We start from the raw sequence: 18,232 nt of genomic DNA, 5'->3' as shown, positions 1-18,232 counted from the left end.
ATCATATTCAAAATTATGACATTATACTTGAATTTGTTTCAACTAAGAATCAATTAACATATATTTTTATAAAACCTTTGAATGAAGATAGATTTAATATGATTAGAAAAGAATTAAAAATTTGTGATCCCTTCTAATGAAAATTTACTTCAATATCTTTTTGCTCATATATCTATTGGATTGATCCAATTTTTTTAAAAATTTTTTGAATTAATTTTGATTTTTTTTTGAATTTTTGAAACTGTGGCTTGAGTCAGCTTGACTATGCTGTTGAGCTGACTCGACTGTTGAGCTGATTCGAATAGGATTTTGAGCTGACTCGATGGGTGGATGCTTAGTTTTTTAGTTAAACTATCTAACTTTTCCAAAACCCTATTCACTCACTTCCTAGCTCACCCCACTTCAACCCTCTCTCGGCTCCATTCTTAAACCCTCCAAAATCCCATCCCTTATCCTTCAACCCTCCGAATCCATGAGATTTCGAGTAATGACGTCCAAAACCCATACTATGGTCATGAAGAAACGTGGCATCGAGGAACAGTGCGAGCCCGCTTAAAAAGGAAGAGACAGCTCGAGGATCTCTGCCCCTCACCCTCTACTTCAATTTCTCCATCGAATCGAGTTTCAATGGCTTCACGGGTAGTTGTCATAGAAAGAAAGGTCAGTTTTTAGTTTTTAGATCAAGAAAATTTTTGGATTGGATCTTGGATATGATAGCAATGATGAAAAAAGATATGCTTTCTTGAGGTACCTACATATCCCAATCTGGTTAGAAAATTTTTTAAAAATTTGAAAATAGATTCAGACTTCTTCTGGTCTGTGGTAAAAGGGGTTGAGATTGTGCTAGATCAGAGAAAGCTAGGGCATCTTTTGAAAATGCCATCCTCTAAAATCTGTGTTACTGAGCTAGAGAATGATTTTGATGGACTTAGAAGGATTCTAAACAAAAATGATGTGGAGAACTTTGATTTTCATAATGTTAATCTTCTGACTGCTGAGCTGAAGCTTCCACATAGTATGATCTATTCTTTCCTAGGACTGACTGGTTTGATTAGGTTTTTCAGAGAGACTTAGCTGTTATGGTATATATGGTTGAAGGAACTCCAATGAACCTGCCATTCATGATGATTGAGCAGATTAAGAGTGCTACTGGGAAATCAAAGACCAAAGCCTATTTGTCCTACGATATAATTTTCACCTTGATATTTGTTGATGCTGGGATTGACTTGGATGGTGAGGATTTCAAATCTCTTACCCACACTGATTATTGCATCATTCACACTCTACACCGCATGAAATATCAAAAGGTGGGTGATGAGTGGGTTAGGGAGATTGAAAGGGAACCTGCTCCTGCTCTTATTCCTGCTTCTAGATTTTTCTCATCCTCTCCTTCAAATTCTGATGAGCTATCTTCACCTGCACCAACTACTGCACCTTCATCACCTGCACCGGCACTGACCCTTGCTTCAATGGCTAGAGAGCATCACCCTGGACCCTCTGTTTCTCCTCGCACACCTGCTATGAGTCACAATTTCTCTGCTGACAAGATTGTGGAGCAGGTAGTGGAATAGATCACTGAGAAAATTGGAGCCATATTTTCAGACCTCAGATAGCAGATTTCTCAGAGTCTTGAGGAGTAAAGAGTATCGTCTGAGGGATAGCTTGAGATGCTCTGTCAGTAGATCAGCAATTTATCTCAAAGGTTAGAAATTTTGGAGAAGGAACAGAGTGGGACATCTGCGAAGGTTGAACACTTAACTATGAAGTCCACCAAAATTGCTAGAAGAGTTGAGAAAATTGTCATTTCTCAGTACGGTAGCATGGAGATTATCATCACTGCTATTTGGAAAGTTGAGATGCAGATTGGTCAGCTCTATACTCGGATATCCCCACCATCTACTCAGTCTAGATCCTCTCCTAGCCAACCTCACTCATCCACTGTTAGACCCCCTTCAGTGCCACTGTTAGATCTGGTACTAATTTTCCTCCTATTTGCCTTGGGCCCTTTGCAAGAATTCGGAGCAAGAAATCAGCACCTTCCTCCTCATCCTCTAGTCCAGTTGAATCCATCATAGAATTTTCATTCGATAAGAAATAGTTATCCTTAGATTTAGTCCTTATCTTATCCTGCTTTAGTCTGTCTTTTATGCTTTGCAATGTAATCAAGTGTTGTATTGTTTGGTTGGCAACTTTTTGTAAACTATACAAGTTTGTAATGATCATTATCTATCAATAAATATTTACTTTAGCTAATCTCAAATGCTTATACTTTTGACTATTCCTTTTGATGTTGACAAAAAGGGAGAGAAAAAGTGATTGAGCATATTATAAGCATAATTGATTGAGATATAAGCATAATTGATTAAGATATTAACTGAAACATTAATTGAATTGAGATGTTCATGAAAGTTAAGAATTTTTAAAATTTTCTACCAACATAAATTTCATAAAATGCGCTTATTAAGGGAGAGTTTAAACTTTAATAGCTAAATATCTTTTGAGAAGTTCATACATCTAGATTTTATGAAAATTTAACTTTTTCCATATAGCTTATCAAATCAGAAATCACTTGTGCATATGGTGTATATCGAAATGTAAAACTTTATTACATTTATACTATATATCTTTTCACATTGAGCAAGTCCTTTTATACATAATATATACTGCTATATGCTTAATATTTTATCATCATTTAAAAAAGAAACATTGTTGTCTCCGAAATAATTTTGATGATTACAAAATATTAGAACATAATATTATACTAACATTTTTTAAGTATGTCAAAGAATATTTTTGTAAAAGAAAAATATCATTGAAAGATTTCAAGTGTAATTGAAGATTAATTGAGTCAAATAAAATAGATTTTGAAGACCATCGGTACAAGATAAATCTTCTTAAAGATTTAAAGCCGACCCATCCAAGAATCGAGGCAGCTCTTGCATGGAACACCCTTGCTACCTTGGCTTGGCACACAGTCGAGTTGGCTTTCGAGCCGACTAACTCAGAGTGATAAAGAAGTGGTATTTTGGGTTCTACAGCTCGAGCTAACTCGAAACAAGATTTGAATCAGCTCTCTCAGATCGATAGAAAGAAGTATTTTCAAACCTGCAGTTTGAGCCACCTCAAGATAAATTCGAACTGGCTCTCTCAGTGGACAAAAAGTTAAAATTTAAATTCTGCAGCTCCAGTCAGCTCAAAGCAAGACTTGAGCCGGCTCTGTTAATGGGATAAAATATTGATTTTTGAGGACTGTAGTTCGAGCAGACTCGAGATCAATTCGAGCCGATTCGATGTCTTTTGATAGGTGTAATGGTTAGTTCTACAGATGCCTATTTTTATCCAAAAAAACTTTGTAATGGCTATTTTTTACCTCCAATGGTCAAAAATGATTAGAATTAAGTTCAAATCAATTAGAGCTTGGAGGGAATGATTAAGAGATAAAAGAAAAAGCAAAAAAATAAGAGAAGAGCACTGTTCTTGAGAAAAAGAGCACTTTGAGTATTCAATAGTTTTCAAGAGAGTCCACTTACTTCCAACTAATTTTCTCTTGATTTTTCTAAGTACATTCAAGGAGAAGCAAGAGTATTCATTATTGACATTCAAAGCATCCTCAAAAGAGAGCTTCAACAACAACAAATCATCTGTTACAGGATTTTTATTGTTGTACTAAATTTTTTTCCTCTATATTTTCTATAAAAATTTCAGCCGGGGTTGAAACTTGAAGGACTGATTTGTACCAAACTTAGATTAGTTTGGGGGAGCCTTGGGATAAGGCTTGTAAAGGTTTTGATTGGTTGATTTATGTTAAAACTAATTAGGTTAGTCTGTGAATCCAATGAAAACAAACTCGCTGTAATCCGATCGATTATAGTAAAAATTTTTAATGGATTGCTTGGAAAGTGGATGTAAGTACTTAAGGTATACCAAATTACTATAAATTTACTATGCTTGTGTGTGTGTGATTTTCTTCTTCCATTGCATTTATTTTTTTGCTAATTGATCCACTACACTTATAGCTTAAATTTAATTATGTTCCACACATATTTAGTTAAATTTAAAAAAATTTTAATAACCCAATTCACCCTTCTCTTTGGGCTGTCTAACTGGGCAACAAACATTTAAATTTATTGAATTGTGACCCAACCTAACTCAACTTGACTTATTTGATTTTTGGGTCTACTTTGGATCTTTTAATCTATGACCCAACCCAAACCTAGTATACCTATGAGGGGCCGAAAATGTGGGGAGGAGTGGGGGGAGGGGACTAATTGGTGAAATGAATAAGTCAGTTTCTAATCATAAGCATATAGTTCAATAATTTTCTAAGTGGATAATTTTATATAAGCATGCCCTTAGTTTGTTTTTTTACAAGTTTGCTAGCATATCGTTCAATAATTTTCTTCGAGTATCAAGTAGCATTAGCCAGAAACTTTGAAATGATAAAATGATAGAGTATTTATTTGTTGAAAAAAGCAGGTAGCTTTATCATGAGGTTGTTTTTAGTCACACTATTGATAGTTTCAATTTGTAGTTATCATATTACTCTTTTCACTCTTAGAGGGTTGAAGACTTGTATATATATATCGAAAGTAGAGTTTTGCTTACTTGGCTTATGGAGTCATAGAGGCTTCGAATCTTTCCAACTAATGGTTGTTTGGCACTATAGTCACTATAAGAAAAGAATATTTTTATGATAAAATTATTTACGATAAAAATATTTTCATCATCACTAACTATATTTATGATAAAAAAATATTTATCATAAATAATATAATATTTATGATAAAAATAATTTTTTATCATAAATAGTCACATATTAGTGAGGAAAAAAATATTCTATCATAAATATATATTATTTATGACGAATATTTTTATCATAAATAATATCTCATTTATTTTAATTTTAAATTTTTAAATATTAGCGATAAAAATATTTTCATCATAAATAATTTAAGTATTTATGATAAAAAATATTTTTTCATCACCAATAACATTATTTTCAACATAAATATTATCATCATCAATATTTAGAAAAAAAATAAAAAAATAAAAAAATTATAGATTATTTATGATAAAAATATTTCATCATAAATAATTAAATATTTGAGATGAAAAAAAAAATTATTGCAAATACTTGATTATTTATGATAAAAATATTTTCATCGCCAAAAGTTAAAAAAATAAAAAATTTAAATAAATAAAAAATTACTCATTATTTATGATGAAAATTTTTTATTATAAATAATTAAGTATTTATGATGAAAAAAAAATTATCATAAATATTTAATTATTTATGATGAAAATATTTTCATCATCAATATTTAAAAAAATTAAAAATTTAAAAGAAATCAAAAGTTACTTATTATTTATGATGAAAACTTTCTATCATAAATAATTAAGTATTTATGATAAAAAATAGATTTACATCATAAATATTTTATTATTTATAATAAAAATATTTTCATCATTAATATATAAAAAAATTAAATTTTTAAAAAAAATTATAAAATTTAAATTTTTGATTTTGTGTAAGGCAACTATATCTATTTTTTGTAGCAACTGTATACATCTTTTATCTTTTTACATGGTAAAGAAGTAAATGTGAGTTATGATCTAGACTAAACTTTTTGTATAAAAAAATCATATGTAAGTGAGTGATATTTATGGATTAGAATGAATAGATCTTTTTAGATGAAATGAGTTATATATTTATTTATGATGTAAAAGTCATCTGTTTATCATTGTCACTGTTACTAGTGATATCAATGAATCTTTTTGATAGAGTATCTGTCTTAAGCTGTATGAAAGGAGCCTCCTTTTATATAGAAATTATATAGTTAAGCAGTGCATTCTAGCATGGCTTCCACGATCTCGAAATATACCGTGCTTTTCACATCGATCGACGCTCAAATATATCTTTGTAGAAGTTTCAATTATGAAAAGACAAACAATACGAGCACTCATCTTCCTAATAATGCAAAGCATAAATATGATCTTGTGCTTTATAATACAACTTGCACTACCCGTAAGTCTGCTTTGATTCTGGTTAATTACTAGATCTTTGATGCTCACACAATTTCTCTTGAATTTCTCAAGCTTGATCCTCATATGCATGCAATATACGAGCTTCTGGATTTCTAACTTTTTATCTCTACCCTATCCTCCAAATCTTAATCTTGATGGATTTCTCTTACGATATCAGAATCATCATGATATTCTCATACTTTGATTTTTGAAATGAGGACTCCAAGAAGAAGATGAGCTCCTTGGAGATCGAAAATCTCAAAGCTATCGATCTCCCATAATGCCCATTCCATTACGAAAGTTGAAGAGCTATTTTTATAACAATTATTAGCGACATAAATTAAATTTTTTATCATAATTATATTTTTTTATGTACATAATCTTTTTGAAGAAAAAGTTTTTTTGAAGAAAAAATTATAAATTAACTATTTATATAAAAAAAATTTATTAATAAAAAATTAATTTTTTGATGAAATTATTTAAAAAAATTTTTAGATCAAAAATTTTTTAGATTAAAAAAATTAAACATTTTTCATCATGAATATTTTTTTAATATCATTTTTTTGTTAAATTTTTTGGATGGAAAATTTTCTTGGTAGAAAAAATTCAAAATTAATTTTTATAAAATTATTATTGGAAAGATATTTTTTTTAATTATTAGCAACATAAAAAAATTTTCATCGCAAATAATCTTTAAATTTTTTAAAATTTTTTAAAAAAATTTATTTGCAACATAAATTTATTTTCCATTGACAACCATATTTTAAAACTATTATTTTAATCAATTTTTATGAAGAAAAATTTTTTTAATGAAAAAAAAATTTATTAATGATAAAAAGGAATTTTTATAAGAAAAACTATTTCAAAAATAATTTTTTTGTTTTTTGAAGAAAAAATTGTTAGAGAGAAATTTTTTTTTTTTGGATGGTACTTATTAGTGATGGAAACTATATTTCTATCACTAATAGGATTATTAACGATAAATTTTTTTTTTATCATCAATAATTTATTTCATAAATTTTTTAAGCAAAATTTTTTTAAAGAAAAAAATTTTTTAGTAGAGAATTTTTTGGCGGGACTTATTAATGATGAAAATTATTTTTCATCGCTAATAATTATATTAGCGATGAAAATTTTTGTCGTCAGTAGTTCTGCATTTATTAGACATCCACTCGACATCCCTTCACGCGAAACCCATTTTTCTGCCCCTCCCTCTCCCCTCTCCTCTCTCCCCTCTCCGACCGAGCTCTCCCTCTCCCCTCTCCCTCTCCCTCTCCGAGCTCTCCCCCCTCTCTTCCCACCAGCAACTGCGTCTCCACTGTCGCCACCCTCATTGCCGTCCGTGCCATTGTCGTGGGCTCTCCGCCATCGCTATTGACGTCTGTTGGAGGTAAGGGTTCTTCCCACCCTTTTTTTTTGGTTGATCGGGGCACCAAGGGGTGGAGGGGGTTGTGGGGGTGGGCAGCCGGGGGCGACACAGGGGCCGGGGGTTCGGGGGGTGAAGGGAGTTACTGGGGACAGAGGGCGACCGAGGGCAACACGGGGGCAGGGAGGGGGTCGGGGGGCGGTCAGAGGTGATACGGGGGTGGGGAGGGGCCGTGGGCGGCTGAGGGTGACACGGGGGCCAGTGGTTCGAGGGCTGAAGGGAATTGTTGGGGTCGGGGGGCGGCCGAGGGCGACACGGGGGCGGAGAGGGGGTCGGGGGTGACACAGGGGTAGGGAGGGCCGTGGGTGGCTGAGGGCGACACGAGGGCGAGGAGGGGGTCGAGGGGTGGCCGGGGGCGACACGGAGGCAGGGAGGGGGCTGTGGGTGGTCGAGGGCGACATGGGGGTGGGGAGGGGGTTAGTTGGTGAAAGGGGTTGCAGAGGTGGGGGTGGTGGGCAGTCGAGGATGACACGAGGGTGGGGATGGGGTCAGGAGGCGGTTGGGGGCGACACGGGGCTGGGGAGGGGGTTGGCTGGGGAGGGAGGAAGGTCGGTCGGACAGGAAAGGAAGAGAGAAACGTGGGGGGAAAAAAGAAAAAAAATTAAATATTAATCAAATATTTTATTATTTAATTAATAAAAATAAAATTTAGATCATCATTTGAATTGGATCGAGATCGAAATTCGGATCGAGATCCCAATCTGAGTTGGATTCCAGATCAGGATCTGATCAGGATCCGAGTTGGGATTTGGATCGCGGGGGATTGGAGAGGGCGATGGTGCCGCGGGGGGTGGGTCGTGGGGGGTGGGTGACGGCGGTGGTGCCACGGGAGCAGACATCACAACGGTCGAGTTCGAGCGACACGATGGGCCTCCTGGCGGTCTGACCCATTGCCAGCCTTATTCGCGAGACTGCCTCCATGGTGCTATTTTTGGTGAATTTGGAAGATGAGGGAGAGGGAGCGGAGGATATTCGGTGTGAAATTAGGTTTCATATTATTATTTTACTTTAATATTATTTTGCATACTCAACTACTTATAGTTTATTTTATATTTATTATATAAATTTTTTAGTGTTACTGCTAAAATTTATATATTTTTTATTGTTCCACTAGCACAATGCATATTATTTTTGCTTATTACAATTTAATTATTTTGTGTGCTATTTTATATGCTTTTGCTTATTATAATTAAATATAAAAAATAATTTTATTTTAGAGAAAATTCTATTGACATTTTTTATGAAAAAATTTCAATATAGAGTTACTTTTTTTTGATAAATTAGAAATCCATCTTTGAATGTATATTCAGAGATGGTAGTTAAATTGCATTGAGCTGTAGATTTCCATTCAAGAGTCGATCTTGATCGAGATCGACTTTTGGATGTTCCGTATTCAAATTTTTTTAAAAAATAATAATTTTATTATTGTTAATAATTGATATTTTATTTTATTATGTGGTACTCTGTAGTTATCTGTCCACTGTTCTCTGAGTATATGGTGGATAGGGTGTGTAGACATTATATTCACGTCGTATACTTAAAGAATCATGGAGAGATACTATCAAAATTTTCATAATAATGAAACAAAATATCGACTAATAACAATAATAAGATTATTACTTTTTTGAAAGGGATAGGGTTACACATATTAGTAATGATTTGAAATGGATAGGATCATGTATTTTTGCTTCATTATATTGGTAGAAGGAGATTTCTGTATTACTGTTCAATCTATGTTCTTTAATGCGTGCTATTTTGTATAAAATGATCCGTGTTTGGATCTGGTTCGGGATTTAGTTCGAAATTCAGGTCAGAATTCGATCCAAAATTCAGATCGGGATCCGGTTTGGATGAATACCACTAAAAATTTCTTTGTTGTTAATGATTTTCGTGTTTGTTGTTAGATGGATATCAACAAAAGTTGGATGAATATCAAAGATATTTTTTGCTTGAATATCGAAAAGATATTCGAGATTTTATAGAGTTTGCACAGCATAAGGCTGACAGTGCTAGTCGGATAAAATATCCATGCAAGAGATGTGTCAATATGGTATATCGTCACATAATACTTGTTGAGGAGCATCTGCTACGTTATAGTATGGATAAGAAGTATACTTGCTGGATATAGCATGAAGAGGATGATCCGAATGAAGTTGTGCACGATGATGATGATACTGAAGATGATAGTGATGCTGCTAAACCTGTCGAATATGATGGTATACGAGAACTATTGGATGATTTACATCAGGGTGTTTGTTCAAATGTATGCATGAGTACTAGTGCATTTGAAGGCAATTTTGATTATGAACACAATATCTAGCTTGAAATAGAAGAGACTTCTGAATAGTTTACAAAGCTCGTAAGGGATGCACGAGAGCCACTTTATCTAAATTGTGTATAGTTCTCTAAGTTAGAGTTTTTGATAAAATTACTTCATATTAAAATCGTGAACCGATGGAGTCAGAAGTCATTTGATCAAAATTTGATATTGATTAAAGTAGTTCTTTCAGATGGAGAGAGACTTCTGAAATCATATTTTGAAGTAAAAATATACATGCGGAATTGAGACTTGACTATATTCCTGTACATGCATACAAAAATGACTATATATTATTTTATAAGGATAATGAATAGGCAACTGAATGTCCGAAATGCAGTGAGCCTAGGTACAAAATTGATAACAAAAAAGAAAAAAAGATACCTCAAAAGATTTTGAGGTATTTTCTATTGATTCCAAGACTTCAAAGGTTGTATATGTCCATAAAGACAGCTGAAAAAATGAGATGACATCATGAGTAGCATATTTTGGAGGAGAACATACTTAGCCACCCGATCGATCCTGTAGTGTAGAAAGACTTCGATGCAAAACACCCGCACTTTGTGAGTGACCCGCATAATATCTGGCTTGCTCTAGCGATAGATGGATTTAATCTCTTTGGCAATTTGAGTACTTCCTACAGCATGTGACTTGTGATGCTAGTTGTATATAATATATCATCTTGAAAGTGCATAAAAGAACCATTTATTTTTATGTCACTATTGATTCTGGGTCTGAAAGCACCAAGTAATGAAATTGATATATATCTACGATCGTTAATCGATGATTTGAAGGAGCTATGAGAAAATGGAGTATAAACATATGATTCTATGAGTCAAAAAAATTTTAAGTTGCATGCTTCGATTTTATGGACCATAAATATTTTTCTACATATGAAAACTTAGCTGGATGGAGCACCAAAGGATATCTAGCATGTTCAATATGCAACAAGGATGCACCCTCCTTATATTTAAAGCATATATGTAATAAGGATGCACCCTCCTTATATTTAAAGCATGGATGGAAAATATGATTCATGGGTCATAGATAATTTTTATCTGGTAATCATTCTTGGAGGATCCATTACAATCAATACTTTGATGGTAAATCCGATCGATGTTCACCACCTAAGGTATTTAGGTGGAGTAGAAGTTTTAGAACAACTTGAAGTCATTGAAAATGTCTAATTTAAAAAATATTGAGTACTCGCAAACATAAGTGTACTGAAGCTGAGCTAAATTAAACGAAGTGAAGTATTTTTTTCGAACTACCGTATTGAAAATAGCTACTACTTCATCATAATCTGGATGTAATGCACATTGAGAAGAATATTTGTGATAATATCATCAGTACAGTATTGAACATCCAAAAAAATAAAATATAGTACAAAAGCTTGCCTTGACTTGCAGAAAATGAGAATCCGATCGGAGTTGCATTTAGTCTGTCGAGGTGATAGATTTTTTATGCCACCTGCATGTTATTCATTATTTGACGAGGAAAAAAAGAGTTTATGTGGATGGTTCAAAATCGTAAAATTTTCTGATGCATATGCTTCAAACGTATCGTAGTGTGTTGGCAACAATTACGGTAATATTTCTCGCATGAAAAGTCATGACTCTCATGTGATGATGCAACGCTTGCTTTCTGTGGTCATGCATGGCTATTTGGATGGTGTTGTTCAAACTGCATTGATTGAGTTGAGAGTGTTCTTTCGAGAACTGTGTTATCAAAAATTGAAGATTAACTTACTTGATAAGTTTGAGAAAGATATCGTGCTCATTCTTTGTAAGTTAAAAAAAAAATTTCATCATCATTTTTTGATGTTATGGTGCATCTGACTATTCATCTTTCAAAGGAAGCTTTTTTGATCGGACCGATACATTATCGATGGATGTATCCTATTAAAAAGTAAAAAAATTATACGCACTTTATCATATCAGTTATAAATATAAATATATTTTTAAAATTTAAATTTATTTTTATTTACAGATTCTTATATATCCTAAAAAAGTATGTGTGCAATAAAACATGGCCTGAAGGATCTATAGCGGAAGCATACGTAGCTACAGAGTGTGTCACATTCTGCTCGATGTATTTTGACGATATCAAAATAAGATTTAATCGTACAGATCATAATGCATACCATGAATGAGGTGATAATGAACTGACACTGTCTATATTTAAATAAATAGTTCAACCTATTGGTGGAAGGAGATATAAATTTATGGACGTGAATGAGCTATCCAAGGCACACTTCTACGTTCTAAATAATTATGAAGAAATTGAAGATTTTATTGAGTAAGTACTATCTTAGCATATTGTTTAATATTCTAAGTAATTTTTTTCATGTCGATATAAAATTAAAAATCATGACTTGTTGCAGTGAGCACAAGAGTATACTATATAGAGAGAATAGTATGAATGCTGATGATCAAGATAGAAAAAAATTTATAAAATAGTTTGGAGACCTTGTAAGTTGCACTAGTAATACATTATTTTTAATAATTATAGAAATAATTATTTGAATCAACATAATTTTTTATGTTATAGTGTAAATGAAATATAAGTATTTCAATAAAAAAGAAGGTACGATTGATGAGTTATACGATTTAGCATGTGGCCCTGATCAAAGGGTTAACCACACGCATCCTATATCATTGAATGAATGAGATTTCACACAATAGAGCTTGAGATACAACGATGGATCCAGAATAGTGTGATTGCTACGATAGGATATGAAGGAGAAGAAGTGATTGAATATTATGGTGTAATGATAGATATCATATAACTGAAGTATGGGTCCAGTAATTCTGTATTCTTGTTTCAGTATAAATGGTGGGATATTAGTAATAAAAAGATCGGTATTCATATCGATCCATACTTTATCAGTGTAAACTTTACACGAATATGATACCAGAATGAGCCGTATATATTAGCAATTCAAGCGAAACAAGTACTATATTTGAAGGATCTAAAGTACCGAGGTAATTGGCATGTCTTACAAAGAATAACACCTAGAGACGTATATGACATACCAACCCGACTAGAGATAGATGAAAATTCAGATTTACATGAAGAGAAAATTTTTCAAGAGGAAGAACAAACATTAATCGAGCTTCTTGTTAATGAAGAACTTGTAACAACTCCTTTGAATAGGACTGATCTGCCGTCCAACGTAGTTGAAGCTGATTTCATATTTAATATTGATGAGTTGAGGATGATGATCAGTTCATAAATGATGATGAGATAGAAGACGATACATTAGTCAATTATTGTGATTCGGAGGAGGATCTACACATCAAAGAAGATACAAATATTGATGAGTAGATTTATATTCTTTGTTGAATTTTTTCTTGCAATAATGGTATGTGATATAATTATATTTATTAGAATGTAATTTATTTTTTACTATTATTATGTAATATTATATTTATTTATATGTCAAAAATTACAGGTATGGCACCAGGAGATAGACGACGACGTTCACGTTCACAGTCTACCCCTGAGGCTGAGGCACCTTCACCAATTTTTACTGCCGCACCAGCTCCGTCGCTAGAGGGTCCTACACTGGCTGGTCCCACTGAGGTAGGTCCGAGTGAGGCGGGTCTAAGTGAGGCGGATCCGGATGGTATTATTATACTTTTTATATAATAAAATTTAATTTTTTTATTTGGATAGCTATCATACTAATGATTTATTTATTATTATTTCAGATCAGTCTCCATCGACGGTGAGGTGAGGGCGAGGTCCATTGAAAAATCTCGCTCTAGAGTATTGGAGATGTGAGCATCAGAAACAGTATCTTCGTATTGAGATCCCACTCGACTACATCAGGCCCATTAGGAGATGGTACGAGCCGTGGCAGATCGAGCTGGGCATCATATGCTGCAGCTATGCCTCCGTGATGCTTTTCAATTGACGTCACGTTGTATGGACTCAGAGAGAGATTTTCTACATCCAATTATAGGTAAAATAAATTATACTGTAAATATTTAATTAGCATGGTATCCTTCTAATATTTATTATTGGCAGGGTGTATTTGATATTATTGATTTTGAGAAGGATCGCGTGCAGCGGGCTGTGGACGCTCATTTATGTTTGCATTTTAAGGAGTATCGCTACTGCATCCATCAGCATTGGTACCATGTGATGCAGAATCATGGGTTAGAGGCAGCATGACAGCGGCCCTATGACAGCATCATTATGGATGATTGGGCTCTCGTAAGCCGGCATTACGAGGATCCGACATATCAGGTTACACATCCAAATTTTTTTGTTTTGGACTTTAATAATTGAATCATTTATTCATAAATTTAGTTTGTTACCTACTAATTTGACTACTAACTGTACAGAGATGATGTGCCCAAAACACCGTGAATCGAGCGAGACAGATCGTGTCACATTATGAGGGTTCGAGGTCGTTCGCTCGTCATATGGAGCAGATGGTAAGTAATTTTTAATTAGTATATTTTAATTTTCTAACTATTTAAAAAATTTTAATTAATTATTCTCAAATTACAGAGAGATGCAAAGAGTGGTGAGCTTCCTAGTATGATCGATATCTACTAGCAGATCTACCAGCGATGGTCAGAAGAGTGGACGACAGGGGGTCAGAAGCTTTTTATAAGTTTTTTTAATTATTTTTTTCATTCATAGTTTGATTTTCAGTACGAAATTAAAATAGTTATAACTTTAAATTTCAGGATCGTATGATAGGCATCAGATCCTAGCCTACCCTTGAGGGCTCGATCGCATCCACAGATGATGAGATCCATGATTAGATATTTGGTACGAGATCCTATTATGTTAGAGGTGTAGGGCATGGGATCAGTGCCTTCTCATCCTCACACTCGTCCAGAGTTGACATCCATGCTATCTGCGATGCTCGACTGGCGGAGGTGCAGAGACAGGCTACTGAGGATCGACAGCGGGCTGAGCAGCAAGCTGATGAGTTAGCTACACACGTCGACGAGTACTAGCTGCTCCAGACCCAGATGATGGAGCGGATGGCACAAATGGAGTGAATGATGCAGTAGCAGGCCGGTCCGAGCTCTTTCGAGCGCTCTCCTTCCCCAGCCTGTTCCTCTTCTGTAGATGTCGATACGTGACGGCCTCTTTATGTAGCTTTTTATTTTTATTTCAGATCTTTTATAATTTTAATTTAATATAATAAAATAATAAAATTTATTTATAGATTTATTATATAAATTTATTATTTTTATTTTTAATTTTTAATTTATAAAAAATATTATAAATATAAATTATAAATATATATTTATTAATTATTTTTAAAAAAATATGTATAAATTTTTAGCGATGGATTTATTTTCGATGAAATATTGGTCACTAAAAAATATATTAACGATAAAAAATTGATTGTAAATAATTTTTTTAATAAATTTAAAAATATTAAAATTTTATATTAAATTAATAACAATGAAAATACTTTCACTGTAAATAATTAATAATTTATTAGTGATAAAAATTTAAGTCAAAAAATATCATATTTGCGATGAAACATTTACGTAGCTAATATTTTTTTAAATTTGAATTTCATAAAATTTTTTAATTAAATTAATAACGACAAAAGTGATTCATTGTAAATAATTATTTTTTATTAGCAACGTAATATTTCATCGTAAATTATTTTTTTAAGACTAAAATTTTTTATCGTAAATATTTTTTTTTTTAAAAAAAAATTTTAACGATAAAAATTTTTGGTCAGTAATATCGATTATTGATGATAAAAAAAATTTTTCATCGTAAAAAAATTATCAACGACGTCATTATTTACGACTAAATATTAGTGATGATAATTTCATCGCTAGTAATTATTATCGATGAAAATTGATTATTAACGATGAATTTTTTATGTCGCTAATATTCTGTTCTATTGTAGTGAGTACATGTTGAGCAATGGCTGCTTTTAATAGCTTCGCCTTTGGGAGCAACCTTGCTGATCTACCAAACAATGGAAAAAATTTCTCTTGGTCAAATAAGAGATGGTCTCCACCTGTGATGGACAGGCTTGTAATTCTAACACATATATCATCCATCAACTGAATAAAAGATATGGGCAATAGGTAGCATGAAATTTGGGCAATGAACCGAACTTGAATCTGATCTCCAACTAATGGTTGTTTGGCACTATAGTACATGTTGAGCAATGACTACTTTTAATAGCTTCATCTTTAGGAGCTTCTTTCCATTGATCTACCAAACAATGGAAAGAATTTCTCTTGGGGAGGGACAATCAAGGTGAACGATACAACGATGGCTATCATCTATCGAGTGAATTGGAAGAGGAGTAGATTAAGCTACATTATATCAAATTGGGTTTGGAGTAGAGTATATCATTATCCATACTTAATTTAAATTTATTTAAGATATTATATATAAAATTTATTTCTATTTTTTAATTTAAATGGGTTAGATAAAATCAGTCATATTTGGATCGGATCAGGGAAACTGCTTAGTCGACTAAAATTCCAATCTCTAATTTGGTGGAGCACCTCGGAGTGTAGTATAATTATGAGTCCTTTTAATTCGTCACGTCCGATTACCGCGTTGGGGTCCTCCACAGCCACGAGCGGTAGATTCACGAGTCCATCGATACGTGTCGTCTCAATAGAGAGCCCCTTACGATCATCAAAATACCAAAAGGCCGCGCCCCCAACGTATTCCCCAGCGCGATTCCCGTTTTTCTCACAGAAAGCAAGGGTTATTCGATTCGAATTCGACTTCCTCGAAACGGATCTTTTCCGCCCTCGGACTCTCCCCACCCCTTCCTTTTAACGATGCCCCGCCCTCTCTCGCCCCTCCCCAAGCCATGCCAAACCCTAGCCCTAGATCCCCCACCGGGAACCTAACGCTAACCCCGACCCCCGCCTTCGATTCCAATCCGTCTTCTCGCTCTCGCTTCGGCGACGGCTGGTTTTTCACGATCCTGGAGCCGCCATGAGCTCCCGGGGCCCCGCGGCTGCGCGGCGATCCGCACCCTTCTTCCACGGTCCGGCGCAGGGGGCCTCCGACCGGGCAACGCCGATCCAGCGACCGGAGGACCACCCGAAGCTCCCTTGGCGGCCGGAGATCAACGGAGGGGCGGCAGCGCAGCGGCTGACGAAGCTGCTGCTGAACGTGACGATCGAGCGGAGCGTGGGGCCGGTGCTCGTGGTGATGTCGCCCGAGAACACGGTGGCGGATCTGGTACGGACGGCGGTGGAGACGTACGCCAAGCAGGGCCGCCGACCGCTGCTGTCCCACGCCGATCCCAAATCCTTCGACCTCCACTACTCTCAGTATAGCCTGGAGAGTACGTACTATCTTCTCTCTCTCTCTCTTAGGGTTTCCATCGCCTTCGTCTCTCTCCTCTGTTATTCAGACTTTTATTTTAGTTTCCGAAAATGCCCCTGAATTCTTTCCTCCGTATCGGAATTCCTATGCGGTCGTTCTGATGGTAGGATTAGCACAGGTTGGCATGTGGTGAGGGTCTGACGGTTGATTTTTGTTAGGTTTGAATCCGGAGGAGAAACTGATCAGCTTGGGATCTCGAAGCTTCTTCTTGTTCTCGAAGCCAAAGATGGTGGTGGGCTGAATGATGGAGCAAAGAAGATGCCGGTGGCTGCCGTGATGTCGCGTTGATTTTAGAATTTTTGAGTAGTTGAATATCAAATTAGACATGGAATTTCCGAAAATTTTCTGGATCTATTCTTGAGTTTTGGGCTGCTGAAAGATGTTATGTTGGTTCATATTATTGGAATATTTATAATAGGTGAATGGGAATTTAGAATAATTTCAGATTGTTTTTTGGTAGCTATATATATATATATATGTGTGTGTGTGTGTGTGTGTGTGTGTGAGTGGGAGTGGAGGCGGTTTGCTTTCTGAGTTTTCCTTTTGAGTTCGGAGCACGTGGAAGAAGTTTGACGAATATTTTGGAGTTGTGTGGCTGCGAGGAAATAAGATGGGACTTTTTACGAGAGCAAGGTAATCTATCCGAAGGATCCATCCCAAATATTATCCCACAGAGTGAATTATGTGCACGCAATTAGGCTACATCTTCGATTCTGAGATCGCTTGTGATCACAATTTGATTTAGGGAAAAAAAAATCGACGTAGGGATGGAATTGGGTTAAGTATGGATAATAATATATAAAATGTTGACCAATATCGAACCTAATTCAAGTGATATATTGATCCTTGATCTAATCTATTTTGCAAGTCTCAACCATTATTGGACCTAATCTAACAATTAGAGGTGAAAGTAGTATCAGATATTATTTGTTCGAATTTATTTTTATATCTGAATCAATCTGGATATAGACATAAATTTAAAGATCTGATTAATATTTATATCTATATTTATAAAAAAAAAATAGATATGAATAGATAATTATCTAATTCATTTTCGAATATTTAAATTTATATGTAACTCTATATAATTTTATATAATATTTATTAATTTA

General features: G+C 34.4%; 1 protein-coding gene across 1 annotated transcript; it reads left to right on the top strand.

Annotated features, from left to right (window-relative positions):
* Positions 1 to 16,547: 16,547 nt before the first annotated feature.
* LOC105059398 (uncharacterized protein At4g22758) lies at positions 16,548 to 17,559 on the top strand. Its single transcript, XM_010942675.4, has 2 exons — positions 16,548 to 17,079; positions 17,279 to 17,559. Exons 1-2 carry the CDS (start codon positions 16,725 to 16,727, stop codon positions 17,359 to 17,361), a joined length of 438 nt encoding a protein of 145 aa, XP_010940977.1. The 5' UTR covers positions 16,548 to 16,724; the 3' UTR covers positions 17,362 to 17,559.
* Positions 17,560 to 18,232: the final 673 nt, after the last annotated feature.

The sequence above is a fragment of the Elaeis guineensis genome, chromosome 16 (assembly GCF_000442705.2).
Source record: "Elaeis guineensis isolate ETL-2024a chromosome 16, EG11, whole genome shotgun sequence".
Classification (NCBI taxonomy): domain Eukaryota; kingdom Viridiplantae; phylum Streptophyta; class Magnoliopsida; order Arecales; family Arecaceae; genus Elaeis; species Elaeis guineensis.
This window is presented reverse-complemented; position numbering and strand designations above follow the sequence as displayed.